Source organism: Crinia signifera, chromosome 1 (genome assembly GCF_055691185.1).
Source record: "Crinia signifera chromosome 1, ASM5569118v1, whole genome shotgun sequence".
NCBI lineage: Eukaryota > Metazoa > Chordata > Amphibia > Anura > Myobatrachidae > Crinia > Crinia signifera.
The window spans coordinates 18,334,752-18,361,693 of record NC_139217.1 but is presented as its reverse complement, the minus strand read 5'-3'; the positions used below and the strand labels follow the sequence as shown (position 1 = coordinate 18,361,693).

The following is a 26,942-nucleotide window of genomic DNA, read 5'->3' as shown; positions in this document are numbered from 1 at the left end:
AAGAAGGAAAAAGGAAAGAAAAAAAAAAGGAAAAGAAGGATCTAAGACATTTTCTCTTTTGGTTGATTTCACCCCTGAGTCTTCCCCTTGGAGATCACAGACCTATATAACTGCTGCTATTTTAGTAACCCTTTCCTAAAAACAACTTTCACTGTGATTATTATATGTGCAATTTTTTTTTTTTGTGTTTTCCCCTTTTAGGTTATAGTTTTTTGTCTTGCTTTCCCTAAAAATCCCGCCTGTTATTAAAAAACGTAAATTGTAAGGGCCAAGGGCCAAGGGGGAAAGGGACTGCTTGCTGGGGCACGGGCCAGCCGCCCGAAAAATATAGGACACTTGCTAGGGAAAAAAAAAAAAAAAAAAAAAAAGAAAATAGGATTTGAGACATTCTCCCTTTTGGTCGATTCCACCCCTGGTCTTCCCCTTGGAGATCACAAACCTATATAACTGCTGCTACTTTAGTAACCCCTCCCTAAAAATAACTCTCACTGTGATTATTATATGTGCAATTTTTGATTTTCCCTGTTTTGGTTACAGTTCTTTGTCTTGCTTTCCCTAAATTTCCCGCCTGTTATTAAAAAAAAAAAAAAAAAAAAAATCCTCACTAACTGGGGCTGGTCAAACCAAGCCCACTAGGGCATGGATAAGTACATAGCCAAAAATCAAAAAAGGCTATCAGGATCCAACACCACCCCCATAATGGTTAGAAATAAGGCAGCAGCACCCAAGGTAACAACAACTCCCCCGAGGGCGGCCTCAAAAGAAACTGAGCCAAACGAGGCATTAGGCCCATTCAATATGGAGGCCATGGCTCAGGAGATCTCAAAAATATTGTTACCAATGATTGAAAAGAAACTAGAAGAAAAGCTAGATGCCAAATTGGAGATAATAAATCAAAGGTTTGAGACAATCTTATCTAAGTTGGAGGAGCAGTCGAGTAGAGTAACGGAGGCAGAACAGAGAATTAGTGATGTAGAGGACACCTTAATCTCATTAAAAAATAAGGTGGAAACTCAGGCAAAACAAATACAGCAACATATAGAGAAAATAGATGAAATCGAAAACAGAAGCAGGAGAAATAATTTACGCCTGATAGGGATCCCAGAAAGTGTTAAGGACTCAGAACTCCAAGATTTTATAGGCCAGAAGATTGTCTTAGCATTAAACTTACCAAGCGAGGCATTGAGCCCATGTATCGAAAGAGCCCACCGATTGGGTCCAAGAAGAGTAGAAAAGGAAGGACAAAGGCCCCGGCCAGTCTTGGCGAGGTTTTTGGACTTCAAAGCAAAAGAACAAATTCTAATGGCTTACCGTAAAACAAGGCAACTGACAATAGGGGGAGACTCAATCTTGTTGTTTCAAGATTATTCCATAATAGTATCACAAAAGCGGAAAGAGTTTAACCCTATTTGTAAATTCCTAATTGACAATCAAAAAAGATTCACTTTACAATACCCAGCAAAACTTAAAGTTACAGAGGATGGGCAAACTCATACCTTCTTGGACCCACTCGAAGCGAAAGTGTTCTTTAAGATCCCGTAAGAAAATAGGTATAATTGGCCAATAGGCCTGTATCCACGATGGCTTTTTAAAATGGAATTAAAAATAAAGATGTATGAATATTGGGGCTTGGAGGGTGGGGGGGGGACCCCCGAGAGGGGACAGAAACGGATTAATATACCATTAAATCCTAGGAGTGAGACCTGGGATGGTAAAAATAAAAAACCCGGGGGAAGAAAAGATGGGAAGAAAAATAAGGATTTGAAGCAAAAATGGCATAGGAACTATAGAAGGGAGGTACAGGATACAAAGTCAAGGCAAATACAAAGAAGGAACAAGAATTATATACACAAGTATAAACAGGTAAAGAGAGCTAAAAATAAAGGCTATTGTAAGAAGGAAATCAGAGGGAGAAAAATCAAGGAGGGGTCTAAGTTAGGATGAGTAAACCGGAAAAACTGAGTATAGCCACCTGGAATGTTAATGGGTTAAATACGCCAGTAAAACGTAAAAAAGTTACTCAACATATTAAAAGGATAGGGGTAGATATTTTATTTATTCAGGAAACACATTGGAAGAAGGGCGAAGAAAACACTTTAAAGAATAAATGTATAGGGGAATGCTTGGCAGCATCATATCACAATAAGACACGAGGAGTGGCAATTATTTTTGCGAAACACTTAACATATACAATAGAAGACACCAAATTAGATACACAGGGGAGATATATGATAATAGATGTAAGAATCAATGATTTAAAATATACCCTAGTAAATATTTACGCACCCAATGAAGCACAAAGTGTATTTTTTGCTCACATTTCACAAATATTATTAAGTAGGGAAACAGCAAATTTGATTATAGGGGGGGACTTTAATGAGGTGATAAACTCGCATATGGATAGATCAATTCAATCAAAAACGAGTAACCATAAATATAACCCAATGATACAAATGATGGAAGACCTAGGGATGAGCGACCCATGGAGAATAGCCCATAGAACCGAAAGAGCATATACGTTTTGCTCAGGAGTATACCATTCTTCCTCGAGACTAGATTATATACTTGTCGAAAATAATTTGATCCCCAAAATAACGACAAGTAAAATAGACACTATTTTGATCTCGGACCACGCGGTGGCTTCTATCACTATGAGTCTACCCCAAGACAGGGATAAAACCAGAATATGGAGATTTCCTAGTTATCTCTATCAATCAGACCAGTTTCGGAGCTTCCTTGAAGATAAATGGGAAGATTATAGAGAGAATAATAAGGAACACATGGGAAACCCAGTCCTAATGTGGGAGGCCTCAAAGGCAGTAATAAGAGGAGAGATAATAGCCTATACATCTAAACAAAGAAAAATAGCACAAGAAAAATTTAATATACTAAAAAAATCAACTACACTGGCATACCAGAATTATATTAACAACCCAATAGAGGAGCTATTAGAAAAATACCAACAAGAAAAACAACTACTTGAAAGCTACCTACTGGCACAAGCAAAACAAAACCTAGACTACACTAAAAACCATTTTTTTAGATGGGGGAATAAAACGGGGGCCTTATTGGCAAATATGTCTAAACCACCCAAAAGTAAAAATCACATAACTGCAGTGAGGGGAGAAAGTATAGGGACAATCTGGACCAAACCTCAGGAAATAATAAAGAAATTTGAAAATTATTATCAGGATATATATGAAGCGCATCCCATAGACCAAGACAAAATAGACGAAACACTTAAAGAAGCTAAACTCCCAAAACTCTCACAGAGCCAGAAAGAGCTGTTAGAGGCGGAAATTAGAGAAGAAGAGATTATAGACACCATTGCCAATATGGCGCTAGGGAAAGCACCCGGACCCGACGGGTTATCAATAGAATATTATAAGATACTTCAAAAGGAAGTGACCCCAATTCTTCTGTTAATATTTCGTCAAATACACAAAAACCATATCCTATACCCAGCATTCAACTATGCACACACTATAATGATACCCAAAGCCGGGAAAGACCCCTTAGAACCCTCATCTTACCGCCCAATAACCCTTCTTAACGTAGACTTTAAAATAATGGCCAAAATTATGGCAACAAGACTACAGAACATAATAGCCCCAATTCTAACAGAACATCAATTAGGCTTTGTGAGTGGGCGACACGCGGTTAAAGGGATCAGAACTGCCAGAACAGCGATAATAGCGGGTGCCAAACATGGGACAAATATATTACTAAGTTTAGATGCACAAAAAGCATTTGATACGGTCTCATGGCAGTATCTGGAAAAAGTCCTGCAACATAGGGGATTCGGGATTAACTTTAGAGAGGTAGTGAAGTTATTTTACACCACCCCAGTTACATCGCTCATGATAAATGGCCAAAAAGTAGAAACATAGAAATGTCTAGAGGAACAAGACAGGGCTGTCCCCTATCACCCCTCCTTTTTAATTTAACATTAGACCCAATGTTACGTATAATACAAAACTGGACCCCACTCAAAGGTATTCAAGTGGGAGCCCAGACCGTCAAAATAACAGCTTTCGCAGATGATCTCCTGCTCTATGTGGCAAATCCGGAGGAATCTCTGAAACCTCTTATGAAAAAGTTAAAAGAGATTGGTACTCAATCTGGGTTTGGGGTAAATTTCGAGAAATCAACCGCAATGACCTTAGACATCAAATGCACCAAACCCAAGTGGGCACAAGACGTAAATCTAAAATGGGCAAAAGAAGGATTCAGATATCTAGGGGTTTACCTCCCCAAAGACATAACGTGCCTACATGACTTAAACATAAACAATGCTATAAACCAATTAAAAAAAGAGATCAGAGGCTGGAAACATCTAAAATTGTCATATACAGGGAGATTAAATTTATTAAGAATGATATCATTACCTAGACTGCTGTACCCTCTCCAAAATCTGCCCCTTTTGCTAACACAGAAAAACACAGCTGAAGTAAACAAATTGTTCCGTGACTTTATTTGGAAAGATAAGAAGGCAAGAATCAGCCTAATTAAGATGCAACAGAAACGAAACAATGGAGGTTTTAATTTTCCAAACGTGACGTGGTACAACCAAGAAGCTGTGCTGAGGCACTTGAGGGATTGGATACAGCAGTCAGAAATTTACACAAATACATCCTTAGAACAAGAGTTTATAAGGGATATTAATCTTGTTAATTTTTTACACCTAGAAAAATCAAAAATAGATCCGGAGATAATGAGCAACCCACTATTAATGTCATTGAGAAAACTATGGTTTATCCTAAGGAAAAGAATGCAAATAAATCCATACAAATCACAATTTATAACCTTTTTACAAAATCCAGATTTTCAGGAGGGAAAAGCAGGAAACTCATTTAGAATTTTGAAAAGGCAGGGGATAAGTCGAATAGAACATCTGATGGACGTAGAGGGGGGCAAAGCCCTGACATATGCCCAGGCAGTAGGGAAATATGGCCCATTTACTACGCATAATATTACATTCATACAGGCCCAACACTATACAAAGCAAGTACTTCAAAATTTAACAATAAGAGACCTGAATAACCCCTTGGACACACTCCTAAAAAAGCAAGTTCCACACAAGAAAATCATAACAGCTCACTACAAATTCCTATACCAGCCATTAGATTATGACAAAATAAAAACAGGAATAACAAAATGGAAAGAAGTATTTCCAAATATAACAATAGAAAAAATAATAAAATCACTTGAAGAATCAGTAAAAACTATACCAGCAATAATGTATACAGAAATGTTCCATAACATAGTCCACCAGACATACTTAACACCAAAAAGGAGATTTGAAATGGGTATAGCATCAAATTGTAAATGTTTAGTGTGACAGAGTGGGGGCAGATCTGTTTCACTGCCTGTGGAAATGCGGCCAGATTAATAAATTCTGGGAGGAAGTGTGGCAGTTCTCCTTAAAACTACTGACGAACACGTTCCCATTAACCCCAGAGTGGGCTATCTTTGGGATAACGGGGAGGGAGACAAAGATGGCAAAGGGGGAAAAAAAACTGTTACTGGCAATTTCAGCTGCAGCCAGGAAAAGCATTCTCCACGGGTGGATAGACAGATCTGCTCCCACAATGAAACTTTTTGAAGAAAAATTATTGTACATATTCCGTATGGAATGGGTGGAGGCGACACTCCAAAAGGAAAAAAGGGTGAAAGAGCTCTTCGAGTCATGGGGAGCCATTATAGAAAAACAACCAATAACAATAAAGATACAATTAAGACAGTGTTTCCAAATAACAAGTTGGTATGAAACAAGAGTAGCATTGCAGGAAGACCCGATAAACATCATAGACAGCTAGGCAACGGACAAAAAACAACATGGCCCGCAAATGTTTTATATGATTTGTTGTTTGATTACTTTGTAAATTTTATATTATTTGCTGTATGTTTATTGACCTAGTTTTTATGAGTTTGGATTAGACCTATGATTTCTTTCTTAACGGAGCACCTAATGAACGAAAGTAACAAATATGGGGAATACAAAGTAAATAAAGGGGGGAAAAAGGGGAGCGTCCAACAGAGCGCACCCGGAAGGATATAAAGTTATAAGATCAACGGGGAGCTCCGTTCAGAGTGGAACGTATATGGGTTATGATCTAATACTCTAGACATTAACGTATACTTGTAAAAAACTATGGATGTAATGATATGAAAGCTCTCTCTTAAAAATGTATAGAGTAACCTGAATAGAAATCTTGTTGACTTATGTATCATTGTACAATTTGCTTCAAATACGATAATAATAAAAAATAAAAGTAAAAAAAAAAATAATGTTTTAAGTAGTCATCCAGCAATAGCAAAGGTTAGCATGGCTTCTGTACCAATTACATAAATGACCGTAGGTAGCTGCTTCTGCGAATAAATACAAAACACTCTGTCCGTAAAGTAAGGACAAAATCCGTAGTAAAAAGTGGCTGGTTAGCAAAAATCCGTAGCGTAAAGTCTTAACGTGGAGCATTAGTCACCCAGTGGTTAACTATGTATTGCATGGCGTGGTACATAACACAGGACATAACGCGATCTGCAACTCGCGAGTCAGAGCCCTCAAAAGCGCGTTGTAAACCACGATGTACCTGGCCATAACTGTACTTCCTTCCCCCATTTTCCTCTCACTCCTTCCCTTCTTCTGTATGTTTTTGATGTTTTTGTCAGTTTTAGCTAGTGGATTTTTGCCTGTTTTTATGTTCTTTTTCATTCTTCAAATGTACGATCTGTTTCTGACAGGTTTATATGGACTTTACGGATCTGTTATGTACAATGCTTCAAAATCCGCTTCTGCAACATCTGGTCCATATTTTCTGACTTACTGCCTACAATGCCAAATGTTGTACTTTATATATTTTCAAAACACAATAAACAGATAATACAAAAAAAGTCTAGTTACTGTAGGACATATAGAAACTTTGCAACTTTTCCTGACTGGATCACAAATCCATTGGTTACCCGAGTTTCATGATATCCACAGTAATAAACCAATTAGTCCACATAACACGCACTCACCTTGTGTTCAAATATAAATGTTTTTAAACCATGCTTTTCTCTGTACATATTTAAGGCTGTATTCACATCATGTAATGCTTGTGCCATGGTGAGGACTGCAATATACACCTGGTAGGTGGCCGAATCTCCAGAGAAATTATGCAAGTACCTAAAACCCTCCTTCCCAGTGCAGTTCTCTAATTTCTTTCCAAATCTCAGAGTAAAGACCCTGTTCTTATAAGAATTTGCTGTCAAGCATCTAAAGTGCTGAAGCCAAATATCTTCCAGTAATGGGTCACTCGGATCCCTGGATGGATGAGAAGTGGACATACGATCCTGTAATGCCGGGATATGACATGGTGGTTGGGAAAACACCAAACTGTTCTCAACTGCTTTTTGTGTCTCAATAAGCAAAAGTTCTATTGCAATTGACCATGACGCTGGGAGGATAAATGTCTTGTTAATAAGAATATCTGTTACAGTTACCAAAAAAGCAATAGACATTGTATTACATGTTCCACACATAATAATAATCTCAGTAGATGAAGCTTTGAATTTATGAAGATTGTCAGAATTATATTCAGTTATAGAAACTTTAATTTTGAATTCTATACAAATTCCATAATTGTTCAGTTGCTGGCTGAGATGTTCCAGCTCCCGTTCTCCAGTATCATCATCTGATGTGATGATTCCGACCCAGTTCCACCCAAAGCTTCTCAGTAACTTTGCGATGGCCACATGCTGCATCTGGTAGTTTGTAACTGTGCGGAACAAGTTTGGATACAGAGTGCGGTCACTCAGCAGCGGGTCCCTCGCCCCATAGCTGATCTAGAAATGATAATAGTGCCAATTTCCAAAAAGAACATTAAAAAAATTCCTTTAGTGGCTAACAAATCCTCATAATTAATGGCATACGAAGAACAAAAGTACCAACAGTAATAACAAACACTCAGGGCGAAATGTAATGGGTTGAGTTTTTTTTTTTAGATTTTTTTCGCAAGATCGTCCGTTTACGGCCATTTTCCAAAAATCGCATATTTTATAGGGTGCTATTCGCGGCACACTTTTTGCCGCAAAATCGGACGATTTTTAGTCACACTTCAATTCGCATCCAGATGTTTTCCCATTGGAAAGCATCTAACATGCACATGTAATAGGGTCAGGGCCGGATTATAATGGGGGCACAAGGGGTCAGTGCCCCTGGGGCCCCCTCTAGCTAGGGGCCCCCTGTGGTTGGCATGTATTTAAAAAAAACATCTTTTTTTTTTTTTAGCTAAAGGTTTTGTGCATGGGAGTGGGGTAGTGCTGCAGCTTCACCTATCTGCCAATGTGACAATGATTAATGGTGCTGAGCATTGTGAGCCAAGTGTGCAGTGCATTACTGGGAGTTGACTAATGCCCCCCATATACGGTCCGTTTTTTTTCGGTCCGTTCTGTACTTTTAAAGTACACATCGGATCGAATCGCATCCCTAGTGCATACAGTGTGCATGCACTGCGATCCGTTCCGATGTGTACCTACTACAAAAAGTATGTGCAGCACATACTTTTTGTACCGTACTATGTGATGCGCGGGAGCGCGCATCGCATAGTACAGAACGGAGCCCTACACAATGGACCGTGTATGGGCTCCTTAAGTTCCATGACACAAGGCACCAGAGGGCAGAGGCTGAGATGTTTGTGCTGAGCTCTGATTGGTGGAGCTCATTGCATGCTTATTAGGCCCATGGATAACAGCAGCAGCAGCCTAGTCATGGGAGGGTTTTTAATAAGAAGCAGCACAGGGGCTGTGAGGTTTTCTACAGAGTAAGGTGCAGAGGGACAAACACAGGCTTTTCATGTGGTATGTATGTATGTATGTGTGTGTATATATATATATATATATATATATATATATATATATATATCCCCTTAAGTTACCCATTGACCAAGTTTATACTGCCTTTACTCCGTGTTTTGACAGTGTAATATTCCCCCATGCAGTTTGCGGCCAGTAATGACAAGTGCAAGGGGGGCCCCCTGTCTAAAGTGCCCCGGGCCCCCCGAAGGCTTAATCTGGCACTGAATAGGGTGCAATTTTTGGTAAAGGTTACCAAAAATCGCCAAATCATTAGACCAGATTCTGGCTGGCAAATTTGAAAGAGATACTTCCCCCCCCCCCCCTGGCCAAAGCATTCATCCCCCTGACCAGTTAGCATGGGCAGGGGTCCTGGGGGAGTGGGGACCCCCCCAAAGAAGGGGTCCCCCCTCCAGAACTTACCTGCCCATGCTGAAGCCCGGGGCTGTCCTTGATGCCCCTGGGTGGTGGGTATTGAACTGATACTTGTGTAAAAAATAGAAAAACTATTGTGTATTGCTGTGGAACTATGAGTCCCAGCAAGCCTGCACCAAAGGCAGGAGAACCTTGGAGAACCACAAGTCCCAGCATGTGGGGCATTAAAGGGCCTGCTGGCACTTGTAGTTCCACAGTAATAAAAATAGTCAAATAAATACACAGACATACAATAAAAATAAAACTTTAATACATCCAAAGCCCATACATACTGATACTTACCTATCTTGAGCCCGTCAGTGGGTCCCAGGGTCCGGTTCCGGATACCGATATAAAATTAACAAAGTGTTCACCTGTACCAGCAGGTATGTGGCCTACATGATCAAATGCCCATGTGGGTTAGCCTATGTGGGCAAAACAAAAAGAACCTTTAAAGAATGCATGGCCATGCATCGTTCGTCCATTAAACATGCATTGCAAGGAGAGTCATCGGAACAACTGGTGGCCAGACATTTCAAAGAACTGAAGCATTCGCTCCCCACACTCAAGTACAAGATGATCGATCAGTTCCCATCAAGTGTACGTGGGGGTGATCGGGACAAAAAGTTGCTTCAGTTGGAAGCAAAATGGATTTTCAGGTTGAATGTAGTGGCCCCAGCTGGTCTTAATGAATATTTGTCCCTTAATTGTTTTCTTTAATTGTGGTCTCTCTATGCTACAGTTGGATTGTATCATTAGTAGACCTGTGAATGCCTTCATCAGCCCATTGTTAATATATCATATATGCTGTGGCATTGCATCCTTGACACGTATGCACTATTGTCCCCCCTATAAAATATATACATTTTTTGATTGAGTATTGCATGACATATGGTTTTCACCTAGAGGCATGCACACTCTTTTTGTGGTGGCATTAGATATCCCTTTGTGTGACCTGTTTATGGTATTTGAGTGACTTGGTTCTTTATAGCCACACAGCCCTAGATGACCGAGTATCGCCCTCAGACTGTATCTAAACTTTTCAACCTCTTTTTGCAGCATATGTGACCATTTTTTCATTACAATCCAGCTCCATGCTTATAATTATCATGCATGTCCTGCTGTGTACATACTGTCTATCCTGTTTTCACATACAGTACTTCGGCTCTGCGGTAATGGTATTTTAAAAGCACACATGTTTCTTTCTTGTAGCGTCTGACAGCTACCATGGTCACTGCCGACCGGCTGCTTGGAGTGACAGACGACGTAACCCAGTGACTTCATCCCGATGCGTGGCGGGGATGGAGCGTGGATGCCGCGGGAGGCCACACTGGGCTTCTTCACTATAAGTAAGTGTAAGTCTAAGTCTGCTTCCTGTTGTATTCCGCTTCTTGAGAAAGGGGCTGATGCCCCGAAACGAGCCGTTGAGGCTGGAATAAAGAATTAATTTGCTGCAGTGACGTGCTGTCTCTTTTTCATTTCTGGAGGGGAGACCCAGACTGATATATATATATATATATATATATATATATATATATATATATATATATATATATATATATATATATATATATATATATATATATATATATATATATATATATATACTATGTGATTCATCGCGCCCTACGGGCGCTCTTCACACCGTCGTAAGGGGCTGCGCCCCCTTAATTTGTGAACATTTGTATATGAGAAAGATGGTTAGAATTGTATGAAAGATGCCTGTATTGCAACTTGAGTTATAGGTGAAATGTGTTAAATAGAGAGCATATGATTTGGAAGGGGGTGTGTATTGTTTTGTTTAATTAAAAAGATGTACATTGATAGTGTGGATGGTACAGTGACATTTGTGGGTGTGGGGGGGGGGGCTGTGTGTGCATGTTGTTTAGGTGTGTGTGTGTGCAATAGTATAGTAGGGTGTTTTTGAGTCAGCGGCTCCCCACTGGCGGAGGTCACGACACAGGAAAACAGGAGGCTGGGTAGTGATAGGGGTACATGGGCATAAGGGGGACTAAAGAGAAGGGTGGGAGATACTGTGCAGCTTCTGCCAGTGGGTGATGGTCCAGCATGGCAGTACATGATGGTGGCCCTGAGTCAGTGTCTCCTCCTACTGGGTGGGAGTTAGGGTACATGAGAGCAGGAGACTGGGCTATGAGGCATGATATGGGCATGTGGGCAAAACAGCCTCAGCGACTCCCCAGTGATGGAAGTTACGGTTCAGGAGAGCAGGAAGCTTGGTAGTGATAGGGGTGTGTGAGTATACGGGGGACTAAAGAGGGGCTTAGGGGTGCCGTGAATTGTGGGAGGGGTGTGGGGGGTGCCGTGAATCAAGGGAGGGTTGGGGGCGCAGGTGTCCGCGGATCGCGGGAGAGGGTGGGGGTCGCAAAGCGTGGGAGGGGGCGTGAATTGCGGGAGGGGGGTTGCGAATTGCGGGAGGGGGGTGTATGCGGGGGGTGACGTGAATCGTGGGAGGGGGCGTGAATCGTGGGGGGGTGCACGGGGGGTCCGTGAATTGCGGGAGGGGGGGGCACGGGGCGCGATGAATCACCTAGTTGGTTATATATTCTTGTAGAAGGATGGTAGGATGTTGCTGTCATTCAGAATGCATTTACATAAACAGTAATAGTAGCAGTAAAAGATCTGACTTAAAGCGCCTACAGTAAAACAGAACAGGTGTTATATATTATACAAAGAATTGGTTGATGATGTGTAGGTTGACGTGCACATAATTGTCACTGTAAAAAAATTGCTACAAGAAAAAATCAACACAGAAAGGTCAACACATGTAAATGTTGACATAAGTGTGGCACTTCATTGGTGTCCATGTCGACACATGAGAATGAATATGAAAACATTAAAAAAAGAAAAATAAATCTTCAAAAACTCATGTCAACCTTTTTCATTGTCGACCATAGCCGTGTCAGTGTTTTGCATGTGCTATTTAATCCTGGGGTTGCCGTGAATCGCGGGGGTGTGGGGGGGAGGAGTTGAGGTGTGTCTGCGAATCACGGGAGGAGGGGTCATGGGTGGATGCCGTGAATTGTGGGAGGGGGGGTCGCGGGGGGGTGTTGGTGCCGCGAATCGTGGGAGGGGGGGACGCGGGGGGTTGCAGTGAATCGTGGGAGGGTGGGTCGCAGGGGCGGGGGGTTGCTGCAATGACAGGGGGGGAATCGCGGTTGGGGGGGTCGCGGTGGTGGGGGTACCGCGAGGAAGGGGGGGTCGCGGGGTGCCACGAATCGCAGGAGGGGGTGTGTCACGGGGTGGGGCCGCAAATCGCGGGAGTCGCCGCAAATTGGGGGGGGTTGCTGTGGATCGCGGGAGGGGGGTCGCCGGGGGGTGCCGCGAATCGCCACAAGAAAAAAACAACACATGTAAATGTTGACATAAGTGTGGCACTTCATTGGTGTCCATGTCGACACATGAGAATGAATTTGAAAACATTGAAAAAGTGAAAAATAAATCTTCAAAAACTCATGTCAACCTTTTTCATTGTCGACCATAGCCATGTCAGTGTTTTGCATGTGCCATTTAATCGTGGTGTTGCCGTGAATGGGGGGGCACATTGCTCTGTTTCTGGACTTTCTTCTTAATTTATGGATTACCATCACCTGTGCTTAAACACCTTTCTTATCAATTACCCTTTTTAAAACAGGTGATGACAATCATAAATTAAGATGGAAGTCCACAAACAGAGCATTCTGTCCCTCCTGGAGAGGGTCATGTTGGGAGGTATGGCGGTGTGGGGCGCTAACCTGGTGTGTCTGGTGAGTAGCTGTGTCTTTGCTGTGAGAGGCAGAGGGTGTCTGGCCAGTGGCGTAGCGACAGGGGTCGCAGCGGTCGCAGGGAGCCAGGGAGAGCAGGAGGTTGTCTGACCCCACAGGACCCCACCGGATCCCCCCCCCTCGACCCGGAAGCAGCAGCAGCAGATGGAGAGGCAGCATTGCAGAAACAATCGTGAGTTGCTGGTGGGAAATTCTGGCACTGTGGGGGCATATGTTTATTTGGCACTGTGGGGGCATTTCTGGCACTGTGGGGGCATATGTTTATTTGGCGCTGTGGGGGCATTTCTGGCACTGTGGGGGCATATGTGTCTCTGGCACTGTGGGGGCATATCTGGCACTGTGGGGGCATATGTGTCTCTGGCACTGTGTGAGCATATCTGGCACTGTGGGGGCATATGTGTATTTGGCACTGTGGGGGCATATCTGGCACTGTGGGGGCATATGTGTCTCTGGCACTGTGGGGGAATATAAACAGACCAAGATTTTAATTTTGTTGTATGTAGGGGGGCCCCAAGCTGACCTTTCGCACCAGGGCCCATGAACCTTTAGCTACGCCCCTGTGTCTGGCACTGTCTGTGGGCTCACTGGGCTGGTTCTCTGTCATGTGAGTCAGTCATGTGAGTCAGAGGCTCCACCCAGCGTTACAGCTTCAGACACAATTTGAGTGACAGATGTAGCCAAATATATAAGAGATATAGTTTGTGGAGTCGGCCTGGCACTCTCCTTGGTAGGCAACTGCCCGGGTGCCTTCTGGAACTGAAGGATAATCGAAGTCGAAGAAAACAACAGAGGCACTCAAGCGGGAACTTTTCAAACAAATATATTGTCACAGCAAAAACGGACCTACGTTTTGGGGATTACAAGCCCCTTTATCAAGGTGAAAAAGCAATTTTTAAAGCAATTTTTTTTTCAATGTCTAGTGCATAAATACAGTATATATCGATAATTTGTCTCTGAGGAAATTTTTGCAGGACAATTTTTGTGGAACAAGTGATAATACATAAATACAAAAATACAAAAAATACATGAAAATACAAAAATTACAAAAAAGGAAAAAAGGGGGGGACTAGCACACATTGACCTGCGTGCTGAGAAGCATAAAAAATAAAAAATAAAAAATGAACAAAATCCACAATGCAGTATCATCATATAAATCTTATCACTCAAGTTAGATGAAAATGAGCTATTGCAGCTATGTGTAGGCTGGAGTAAAATAAATAGCCAACAAGCCTATATCATCTGGGAGATCACATGGAGATCTAGCTTGGGGATTCATTATGTAGCATAAGAATAATATATGGAAGGATATGGAACAATGGATGGTCATATCTCAACGCAAGAAAATGTTCAACGGGTTGTTCTCGTTCAAGCCCTTTGGGGCTAGTGTGCCCAATCGGTGGATCCATTTGCTCTCTTTTTTTCTGAGTTGGAGAGCTCTGTCTCCTCCCCTTTGTGGAGGGGGGACCCAGTCTATAAGGCGACATCTAAGACTAGCAATTTGGTGTCCAGCCGCAAGGAAATGCCTGGGGATAGGCAACTCAGATTTATTGGTTTCGATGGCACTTCTGATAGAGTTGCGATGATTCGCCATTCGTTCACGAAACTTTCTGGTTGTCATCCCTGTGTAGGCTAGGCCACATGGACAGGTCAACAAATAAATGACATGGTCCATGAGGCAGTGTAAACGGTACATGATTTTAATCTGCTTTCCGGACTGAGGATGGGGAAACGTGGGGCCTGACAACATGCTGTTGCATGTGGTACACCCCGCACAGCGGAAGCAACCAGGTTTTTTTGTGTACAGCCATGTGTGGGAAGTTTGAGGACTCGGGCTCATTGTTGGTCTCATCAAGATTTGTTTGAGGTTAGGGCCTCTCCTGTACGCCATCATTGGGGGGACCATGATGTTGTAGTTTTAGGTTCTTGTCAGATGATACAAGGGGCCAATGCTTGGTGAGACTTTTTTGTATATTAACTGATGCATGGTTGTATGTGTTAACATATAACATGCGTGGAGCTTTCTTTTCGGAAGGTCTCGAACCCTGTTCACGACTTCTTACATTGTGTCAGGCCTTCTTTAGGCATCTCTTTAAGTTACTGGGTTGATATCCTCTTTCCAAAAATCGACAGGTCATCTCTTCAATTTGAATCTCCATTAGTTCAGGTTGGGTGTTGTTACGGATCACCCGCATGTATTGGGAGACCGGTAAGTGCTCTTTAAGGGCTGGTGGATGCTGGCTCGTGGTAGACAAGAGCATGTTTCTGTCGGTATCCTTTCTGAACAGGCAGGTATCTATCTTCTCAGCTGAAAGTATGACTTTAATATCGAGAAAATGGATGGACTCTGATTGAATATCATGTGTGAAACGAATTGGGCTGTTCAATGCATTGAGATGTGTGATCATTGCTTCCAAGTTATCGGACGTGTCAGTCCAAAGGACAAACACATCGTCAATGTATCGTTTATATAGTTTCATTTTCTTCCCAAAGCGTGGCAAGATATGTAGATTTTCATAATCATGCATGTACAAACATGCGTAGGCTGGGGCTAGATTGGAGCCCATGGCAGTGCCTGCTAATTGGATGTAATATTTATTACTGTATAAAAAATGATTACATGTTAATACTAGAGTTGCTAGGTCCAGTAGGAAGTCTGTAGGAGGTTCCAAGGATTCTCTCTGTTCAAGAGCGTTGCGTAATACTCTTAGTCCGTCCAGGTGCGGTATAACCGTATATAAAGAACTCACGTCCATAGTTACAAGGTAACGTATGTCGGAAGTGTCAATAGTTTTTAATTTGCTAATGAAATCATTTGTGTCCTGAATGTAGCTGTTGCCAGATGTAACCAGGGGTTGAAGGTGATGGTCAATAAATATGGCTAAAGGTTGAAGGAGTGAGGAGCGGGCAGAAATAATGGGCCTACCAGGTGGATTAACTAGGGATTTATGAATTTTGGGTAGGGTATACAAGATGGGACAAATCGGAAAAGGTACAGGAAGTCGAAATTTGCTTTTGTGATCCATTTGTTGGCCAGACCTTTGGAGAGAACGGAGTCCACCCTTCTCTTAAACTCTGGAATCGGATTTTGTGGCACTTGCTCGTAGGTGTTGCTATCCGATAACTGTCGTAGGATTTCGTCGTTATATTGGACCCAATCTTGAATTACCACAGCTCCGCCCTTGTCCGCTTGCCGAATAACAATGTTGGTATCTTGATTCAAGGTTTTTAGGGCTGATCTTTCTTCCGGCGACAGGTTGTGGTATTGAGGCTTGCATGGTGATCTTAGAGTGTCGTGCTCTACCATCCTGGTATATGTTTTTATACTGGGGTTAGACGACAAAGGGGGAAATTTACCAATATGAAAAACCTAGTTTTTCGTATTGGTTGTTTCCCTACGACTGCATACGACTGTTTAAGTCGTATGCAAAGTCGTGTTCCGGAGGGGGATTTACAAAGCAGTCAGATACGACTGCTTTGTAACCCTCCGATGGTGTAATGATTCGTATTAGCGGCCGTATATACGGCTGCTAATACGAATTATTTCTAGCAGTCTGCACGAATCAAGTCAGATCCGTGCAGGCTGCAGTGTGTAAAAAAAATAGAAAAATAAATAAATAAAAAAAAAAAACGGCGTGGGGTCCCCCCCACAGCCATAACCAGCACCAGGCTGAAGGAGTCGGGGCCGGTAATTAAAAATCAGAGAGCCCGACAAATAGGGGCTCCCCGATTTGTAACAACCAGCCCCAGGCTCCTGCTCTGGGGCTGGTTCCCAAAATACGGGGGACAAAATGACTAGGGGTCCCCCGTATTTTAAGAACCAGCCCCAGGCAAAACCAGCCGGCAGGCTAATGCCACAGCCAGGGGGAGACTTTTTATGCAAGTCCCCCCGGCCAAAGCATTAACCCTACCGAACAGTCAGCCTGGCCAGGGGCCCTGGGGGAGTGGGGACCCCCCCAATAAAGGGGTCCCCCCCTCCAGGACTTACCTGACCAGGCTGAAGCCTGGTGCTGTCCCCGATGCCCATGGGCGGTGGGCATCGAGCTGATAGTGTTGTAAAAAATAGAAAAAACTATTGTTTTTTACTGTGGCACTACAAGTGCCAGCAAGCTTCCCCAGCAAGCTGGGACTTGGAGAACCACAAGTCCCAGCCTGCTGGGCATTAAAGGGCCCGCTGGGTCTTGTAGTGCCACAGTAAAAAAAATAGTTAAATAAAACACACTGACACCCATTTTAAATAAAAGTTTAATACACACATTACATACATACTGATACTTACCTTTCTTGATCCCGTAGGTAGCCCTGGTCCTGATGTCCTGTGTCGTCCTCCAGGTCCATGTCGCCTGTCTGCGTCGTCCTCCAGGTCCATGTCGACGGTCCGTGTCGTCCTCCAGGTCCATGGCGGTGTCCGGGTCCGAAGAAATCCATGTTGGAGCTGAAAGTCGGCTCCTGAATGGCCCGCTAGGCGGCCAATAGAATTCAGTCTGAGGAGAGGCGCCGAATATGAAACATCTCAGCATCTCTCCTCAGCGCGATGCAGACAGCGGAGACAGCGGGGAGCGCCGACAGCATGAAGATTACCTGGATTACGTCGGACCAAGAGAAGACTTCTTCAGCACAGGACCAGGTGAGTAGGATTTCCTTCCACAGCTCCAACATGGATTTCTTCGGACCCGGACACCGCCATGGACCTGGAGGACGACACGGACCGTCGACATGGACCTGGAGGACGACGCAGACAGCCGACATGGACCTGGAGGACGACACAGGACATCAGGACCAGGGCTACCTACGGGATCAAGAAATGTAAGTATCAGTATGTATGTAATGTGTGTATTAAACTTTTATTTAAAATGGGTGTCAGTGTGTTTTATTTAACTATTTTTTTTACTGTGGCACTACAAGACCCAGCGGGCCCTTTAATGCCCAGCAGGCTGGGACTTGTGGTTCTCCAAGTCCCAGCTTGCTGGGGAGGCTTGCTGGCACTTGTAGTGCCACAGTAAAAAACAATAGTTTTTTCTATTTTTTACAACATAATCAGCCCGATGCCCACCGCCCAGGGGCATCGGGGACAGCACCAGGCTTCAGCCTGGTCAGGTAAGTCCTGGAGGGGGGGGACCCCTTTATTGGGGGGGTCCCCACTCCCCCAGGCCCCCTGGCCAGGCTGACTGGTTGGTAGGGTTAATGCTTTGGCCGGGGGGACTTGCATAAAAAGTCTCCCCCCGGCTGTGGCATTAGCCTGCCGGCTGGTTTTGCCTGGGGCTGGTTCTTAAAATACGGGGGACCCCTAGTCATTTTGTCCCCCGTATTTTGGGAACCAGCCCCAGAGCAGGAGCCTGGGGCTGGTTGTTAAAAATCAGGGAGCCCCTATTTGTCGGGTTCCCTGATTTTTAATTACCGGCTCCAGGCTCCGTCGGCCTGGTGCTGGTTTCGGCTGTGGGGGGGACCCCACGCCGTTTTTTTTTTTATTTATTTAATTTTTCTATTTTTTTACACTGTAGCCTGCACGGATCTGACTGATCCGTGCAGGCTAAAACGCAAATACGACATGAAAATGGTGTTCTATTTTCCTGTCGTATTTGCGTGGGTGTTTTACACCACTAAGCAGCCGTATTATCAGTACGGCTGCTTAGTACATCAGAAACCACCATTCTTTTGAATGGTGATTTCTGTCGTATTCTATCGATGGTGTAGACATTCGTATTTGTAAATACAAATACGAATGTTCCATCTTTAGGAATACGAATTGTTGTATTTTTGGGATTGTAAATCCCGAAAATACAAATTCGTAAAAAAAGGTGTATTTCTCCCTACGAATACACCTTTTTTCTACGAATCCATTTTGGTAAATGTCCCCCAAAGGATCAAATATTTGTCCGGCCTGCGTGGTAGCGTGAAGCTTTGCTCTTGATGGGCGTCTGTTTGTGCTGCGTTGCCGTGACGACCACCATGCCAATGAGAAAGGTATGGTTGGTCTGCACGGTCGCGTGGGACGCTGCTGCCCATGCTATGTGTGTATTAGTTTGTAGATATTATGCATTATTGACATGTATCTTTCTGCCTCTGCATCTCTCCGTAGATCGCGTTACTGGATGCTTCAGGCGCCCTCCAGACGGGACTCCATGGCAACTTGGACGCGGGTGTGAGCCGCGTCCGACGCTATGTGATGACGTGTGGAGTGGTTGCCTAGGAGATCCAGACGCTGTCGCTGGCTCTGCAAGCCGAACACCGTGCTTGGTCTCCATGGCAATGGCATTGTGGGTGTGAGCCACATACGTCATTGCTGCTGGACCTGAACACAGGTGTACGGGCTAGGCAGTAATGTCGAGCGCTCAACGGATTGGCGCCAATAACTGCTATTTAAAGGCATGCTGCTACATTGTATTTTGTACTTGCTGTTGCCTCTTGAGAAAGAGGTAGTAACCCCGAAACGAGCCATTGAGGCTATGCAATAAAGACTTTGTTTTCTTCATCAAGTGCTGCAGTGACGTGTTGTTCCTGGCTACCTTGTGGTGTACTAGGAACCTTGCTTTCTACAAATTCTGACAAAGGCACGCAGCTTTATTCTACTTCTTCGTGGGAAGTGCCGGTCCAGTGTCTGCATATTGTGGAGAGGACTCTGATTCTCTTAAAGGGACAAGGCACACCCAATAATCGTTATCTTCTATTAAATATTTGAACTTTCTGCCTCGAGTGGCAGTTATTACTTGTTACCATGAAAACTACAGATGGCTCTTCCACTGACAAGATTTTTGTTCCTGGTAATGTGACACTACCAATTGGAGAGACCCTGAGCTTCTCTGCTGAGCAGGCCGCAGAAATGCTGTTCGCAGATCCACTTGGTGATAATAGCCTGGATGCCGAAGACGTCTACCACCGTCTCCTCAAAATGCGCAAACGTGAGCTAGACTTTTTGCTTCACGGGCAGTCTTTGTCCGATTATTTCCGCGAAAAGCTCATTCCACGTGGATTCCGAGTGCGGAATATTCCGACTATTGGACGTTCTTGTCCTGAATTCTGTCGCCGCTGGGTAGCGGTTCTAAATAAACGTGGACTCGATCTAATGCTGCTAGTGATTAATCAAGCAGGTCGTGAACTCAATTCCACCAGAGAGAAGATCGAGAGCTTCACGTCAACTCATGAAGCCATGCTTGCCAACAAAGACCATGAGAAATTATGGGGCAAGATTCAAAGTCAATGTGACACATATAGAACCGAACTACTCAAATTCAAAAGGAATAAACTCCAAATTGTACGCCAAGATTATGAGGAGAACACCGTCTATCGTTGGGTGTCCGGTGCTACTAATCCCAAACGCTTTCAGAGACCCCGATTCGCCAATTCATGGCGCAACAGAAGAGACAATCGGGATACACAACGTGGTTCATCACAAAGCGACAGCGACTTCGGGTGGCCTGAGTCAGATGATCCCTCTGCGGCTCGTCCCCCTTTAGGGGTATCTACCCGAAAAAAATCGGGAACACCAACAAGAGAACCCGCCGCAGCGGGCAGAATGAGAGGCTCTACAAGAGTGGTCGGCAAAAAGAACAATTGATCTTTAATATTTCTTCTAGACAGCTTTCGGACATTGATCTACAGGTTCTCAACAAGGGACTATCATTTATCCCTACAACAGTTCATGATGACTTTGAATGGCAGTGCAGCCTTCACCGCTTGGGCAGAAATATGAGATTGAAGGAACATTTCCAGGGTTCAGTGACTGTGCCTGATACCAGCATTACAGGTGAATTATACGTCGTCAGCATTTATCTACCTTTGACCCTCAGAGCAGTAATACGTCAATTAAAACCTTTACTCGTTTAATTAATGATTCAATGACCCGGTTTAATGCAGCACAGCAACCGATCCATTATAATCTATCCCGTATTGAGCAAAGTTCCCTTAAAGCTTTGATTACAGACCAGAGTATCACTATCCGCCCTGCCGATAAGGGGGGCGGTATAGTGATACAGGATCTGTGTGATTATAGGGCTGAGCTAGATCGACAGTTATCCGATAGCTCTGTGTACTGTGTACTGCCTTCTGATCCTACTAAAAAATTCCAGGCTGAATTATTTACACTGCTTGATAATGCGGTCAGAGATGGTCTTCTAGATTCAAAATGTGCTAATGCCCTGAAAGTAAAGGACCCTGTGATACCGGTTTTGTATTCTTTACCTAAGATTCATAAAAACCTTGTGAATCCCCCTGGCAGACCCATTATCTCTGCCAGGGGTAGCCTTTACCAACCGGTATCACAGCTCCTGGACATGCTTATTCAGCCCCATGTGACTGTCCAACCAGGTTTTCTCAAGGACACGACTAGCTTCCTTAATGCTGTCGGCAGTACTATCGATTTACAGGACCACACCAGGATGTGTGTAATGGACGTAGCTAGTTTGTATACGTCCATTCCACATAAACAGGGACTTTCCGCCATGTGTGACTTTTTGAATGGTCTCACTGACTTCCCCTTTAACATCAATCTATATTTGCAATTGTTGAGATTGGTTCTCACTAAAAATTACTTTCTTTATGACGGTAAAATGTATCTGCAGACGTCCGGATGTGCGATGGGGGCGGCGGTCGCCCCGGCATATGCTAATGTATTCATGTTCAATTTTGAAAATGAGATCATTTTTAAACATCGCTTTAGCCAACACATCCGGACATACTGCAGATACATTGATGACCTCTTCATGTTTTGGGACGGAGGGGAGGAGCTATTTAATCTCATGATGGAGGAGATTAATCTGCTGGATACCCCCATAAAATTCACATATAAATCAAGTAGTGAATACATCGACTTCTTAGATGTAAAGATTTCTCTTGTAGGGGGCAGTATCCAGACAGCGGTATTCAGAAAACCTACCGATAGGAACACCTTGCTGCTCTCCGGTAGTCATCACCCTCCTTCCCTTAAAAGAGGCCTTCCCTACTCGCAGATGGTACGTGCGTGTAGGATTTGTAGTGATCCGTCCAAAATTGATGGGGAGCTGGATGTGATCATTGATAAGTTCCATGCCAGGGGTTATTTACTTAAAGATTTGTTGGATGCTAAAATTAAAGCTTTAAAACTTAATCGTGCAGACTTTTTAAAACCTCAGAAAAAACGTAATAAGGTTTTTCCCTTTATCTCTAAATTTGATACCTCAAGCATGGTGGTCCCTGTTGCCAGTAAGGCCCTTTGGCCTATTGTCTCTACAGACAAATCCCTCCCAGTGTTTAGAGATGTGCGCCCCCTGGTATGTTACACCAGGGGACGTAATCTCAAAGACATCCTGGTCCATTCCGACATTACGGGTTTTGATGTGTCACCTAACGCCACTTACAAAAAACCAGGATGTTATAAATGTCCAAAATGTGTTACCTGTAAATATATTATTGCCTCTGACAAATGTAAGGATCCGCACTCCTCTAAGGAGTATCGTATTAGACATGTACTCACCTGTGATACACAGTTTGTTGTATATGCACTAATTTGCACTTGTGGCTTATATTATATAGGCATGACATCAAGGAAGTTTAAGGAGCGGATGGGCATGCACCGTTCCGCGATTAAAATTGCCCTGCTTGGTAAGAAAGCCGAGCAACCGGTTGCTATTCATTTTAAAGAATTTAATCACTCTGTGGAATCCATGCGATACATCGCCATCGATCATATCCCACCATCGAATCGTGGTGGTGATAGGGTGAAACGCCTCCTAAAGTTAGAGGCTACCTGGATCCATAGATACTGTTTCACCTCATGGACTAAATGAACGGATAGTATGGAGTACCTTTATGTGAACCTGTTACCCGATTAATTGATCTTCTTGTTCGATAATTTTTGTACTTTTTGATATTCTATATGCTTATTATATGCATTTCTATATTTGCCACTGTATTTTCCATGGTATTTTGATGTTTGATTTTTTATACTGCACGCAGTTGTTGGCCCTCGGCATTGGTGGCACCCCTGGGTTCTGTCTCCAGTCAGGCGGGTGTGAGTCGTCCAGACTGGTCGGCGGGTCCCCGGGTATCCCCCATTGTCTATGCTGCCACTACCTGTGTGCATTGTATATGTTAAAGTGTGTGCATCGTGACACGTTGCCATGACGACCGGCACGCCAGTGAGAGAGGCGTGTCCGGCCTGCGTGGTAGCGTGAAGCTTTGCTCTTGATGGGCGTCTGTTTGTGCTGCGTTGCCCTGACGACCACCATGCCAGTGAGAGAGGTATGGTTGGTCTGCACGGTCGCGTGGGACGCTGCTGCCCATGCTATGTGTGTATTAGTTTGTAGATATTATGCGTTATTGACATGTATCTTTCTGCCTCAGCGTCTCTCCGTAGATCGCGTTACTGGATGCTTCAGGTGCCCTCCAGACGGGACTCCATGGCAACTTGGACGCGGGTGTGAGCCGCGTCCGACGCTATGTGATGATGTGTGGAGTGGTTGCCTAGGAGAACCAGACGCTGTCACTGGCTCTGCAAGCCGAACACCGTGCTTGGTCTCCATGGCAATGGCGTTGTGGGTGTGAGCCACATACGTCATTGCTGCTGGACCTGTACACAGGTGTACGGGCTAGACAGTAATGTCCAGCGCTCAACGGATTGGCGCCAATAACTGCTATTTAAAGGCATGCTGCTACATTGTATTTTGTACATGTTGTTGCCTCTTGAGAAAGGGGTAGTAACCCCGAAACGAGCCGTTGAGGCTATGCAATAAAGACTTTGTTTTCTTCATCAAGTGCTGCAGTGACGTGTTGTTCCTGGCTACCTTGTGGTGTACTAGGAACCTTGCTTTCTATATATATATATATATATATATATATATATATATATATATATATATATATATATATATATATATATATATATATATATCTGTTTGCTGGAAGCAGGCACTCACCAACACGAAATCAGAGCAAGTTGAAATAGATGGTTTAATCAATCATCATGTATGTCGACGTTTCGATCCGCCACAGGGATCTTTGTCAAGACAGAGTATGTCACACATAGGACAGGCAGCACCAGGGAGTGTACATGTATAGTGTCAGTGGTCGGCTTTTATGGGATCACTGAGCTTAATGGGAATACACCCACTTCCTGTTTGACGAGAAACCGGAAGTGTGGTGAAAAATACCATCAGCGTTAATCTAACAGACTTCTTTTGATGTTATAAAGACAGCCTGGTTGGCGATTAGCATCCTCAGGGAGTTTGTGATAAGTGGCTGGCGTGTAAGTAGACCAAACACATAAGGAGACGCAAACATACCAAACAGGAAGCGGCATGCGTTCCACCGCCGTGGAACGCACAAGCTTCCGGGTACTCGGCGGGGATGAACCAGCCGGATGTTGTCATTACATTACAGGAAGTAGCGTGCGTTCCAGCACCGTGGGACGCACGCAAACCCGGAAGAGGGGGCAATTAACAATAATAACGCTAGCGCATACACCAAGCATTGCCTGATGTCATAAATTATTAGAATTTAGCAAAATGCGCTGCTTATCACTCCTGATTAATACCTAATCAGCCAAGATGTCTCAAAATTGTTTATTAATCAAAATTTAAAGACCTAATTGAAATTTAATATTTATATTATGTGACCATAAATATCCGACCATGACACACCACCCGATACATCACATGATATGATAATTAAGCAACTTCACAAATATGCATATTAAAAAACATAGAAAAGCTGACAGACTACCAAAGGAGGTCTGTCCATAGAAAAATGACGACAAAAAATACTAGGAAAATAATCCTAGACAAGAGGTATAAGGAAAAATGAAAAATCAAAAAAAATCAAAAAAGAGAGTATCAGCACTGTCTAGAAAAATTGAAAAAACTTGAAGACAACTTATTTCTTACAGAAAAATATTATAAGAAATATATTCATTAAGGCCCCGCGGGGCTACTGTCCCCAGGTCATAAATCCATCTGGCTTCACGCTGGTGCAGTTTTTTTGCACGCTCGCCACCACGCAGGGGAGGTGGTATATAGTCGATTAGCATACACCGTAAGCTGGCCACCGAATGCCCATGCACTAAGAAGTGTTTAGCCACCGGTTTGTCCGATTTCTTATTTTCCAGGGCCTGACGGATGGACAGGCGGTGATTCGCCATACGTTCCCTGAAGCACCTTGTGGTTAGTCCCACATAATACAGTCCACATGGGCAAATAAGAATATAGATAACAAAGGATGCAGTGCATGACAACCTATGTCGTATCTTTATCTTCTTACCAGTGTGTGGATGAGGAAACGTTTGTCCAATCAACATCGATCGACACGTAGTACAGTCCGTACAGCGAACACACCCAAGGCGTTGTGTTGGTAACCAGGTGGCCGTACCAATGTTGATCTGTACCTGTGGCCTCATAAGCATCTGCTTCAGGTTTGGTCCACGTCGAAACGACTGCATAGGTGGTATTTTGCTTACATGACCCATTCGTGTGTCAGTGGCCACAATCGGCCAGTACTTTTTGATGGCTTTACCCATATCGTCTGATGCTGTGTTGAATGTGGACGCAAAAATCATGCGATCCTGCCCAGATTTTCTTGGGGAATTCAACTGCTCTTTTTGGTGCCTGTTGCGTGCTTTATACAGGCATCTGGTGATGGTTGTTTGTTGATAACCTCTTTCGAGGAACCGCGAGCACATCTCATCAATTTGTACCTGTGCCGTAGAGTCAGATGAATTGTTCCGAAGAACACGTATGAATTGGGAAATCGGGAGGCTTTCCTTCAGGGAACATGGGTGATGGCTCGTAGCGTATAATAGAGAGTTCCGATCTGTATCTTTACGATACAATGTGAAACCAATCTGTCCATCATTTTTGAACAAAGTAACATCCAAAAAATTAATTTTGGTAGCAGAGATGTTGTATGTAAAACGGATGGTAGTGTCCAACTTATTCAGGTGATCTATCATCTCAGTGAACTCCTTCTCGGTGCCCACCCAAATCAAAAAAATGTCGTCAATAAATCTTTTAAAACTCAAAATTTTACCAGAAAATAAAGGCATAATTTGCATATTCTCATATTGGTGCATATACAAGTTTGCATATGAGGGGGCCAGAGATGACCCCATAGCGGTCCCCGATCGTTGTAAGAAATATTCTTTCATATAGCAGAAATGATTCTGACGTAGAACCATCTCCGCTAGTTCAAGTAAAAATTCTGCTGGTGGACCGCTATGGAGACCCTCCTGTAAATTAGCCCTCAGTGCATCCAGACCACCCTGATGGGGGATCATTGTATACAATGAGGTGACATCCATAGTCACAAAGAAGGCGGAGTCAGGTACATCACCTAAAGTTAAGACTTTCTCAAGAAAATCGGAGGTGTCCCTCACATAACTCCACATGTTTTGGACATACACTTGTAGAAAACTGTCAATATATGTGGCTATAGGCTGCAGCACAGAACCCACCGCCGATATAATCGGACGGCCAGGTGGATCATCCAGTCTTTTGTGGATCTTAGGTAACGTATAAATATACGGACAGACTGGATGATCCACCTGTAGGTAGGTCAAGGTATCCTTATCGATCAAGTTAGCCTGCAGACCACGGAGCAAAACAGTATCAACCAATTTTTTGATGTTATGCATCGGGTTGGTACCAAGTTTTTCATACGTATCAGAGTCTGCAAGCTGTCGCCGAATTTCGGCATCGTAGGCCAACCAATCCTGCACAACAACTCCCCCACCTTTGTCAGCCTGACGAAAGACAAGTTGTCTGTTTTCCATCAGGCTACGCAGGGCTGAGCGCTGCGGTGCAGAAAGGTTGTCATAACGTGGCACTAAATGATGTGTAGACATCTCTTGTTCAACCAGCCGCGTGAATGTGCGGATGCTAGGGTTTGCTGAACCAGGGTCAAAAGTGCTATTTTTCTTAAATTTATTTTTATTGACCTCTGACATTTCCC

At 43.7% G+C, this 26,942-nt stretch overlaps 1 protein-coding gene across 1 annotated transcript in view; it reads right to left on the bottom strand.

The window, feature by feature from the left end:
• Positions 1-26,942, bottom strand: part of LOC146012883 (vomeronasal type-2 receptor 26-like) — a 90,023-nt gene that overhangs the window by 53,872 nt on the left and 9,209 nt on the right. Inside the window, exon 2 of the mRNA XM_083151515.1 lies at positions 7,021-7,827. Coding sequence (XP_083007641.1) covers positions 7,021-7,827 — 807 coding nt within the window. The remainder of the gene's footprint in view (positions 1-7,020; positions 7,828-26,942) is intronic.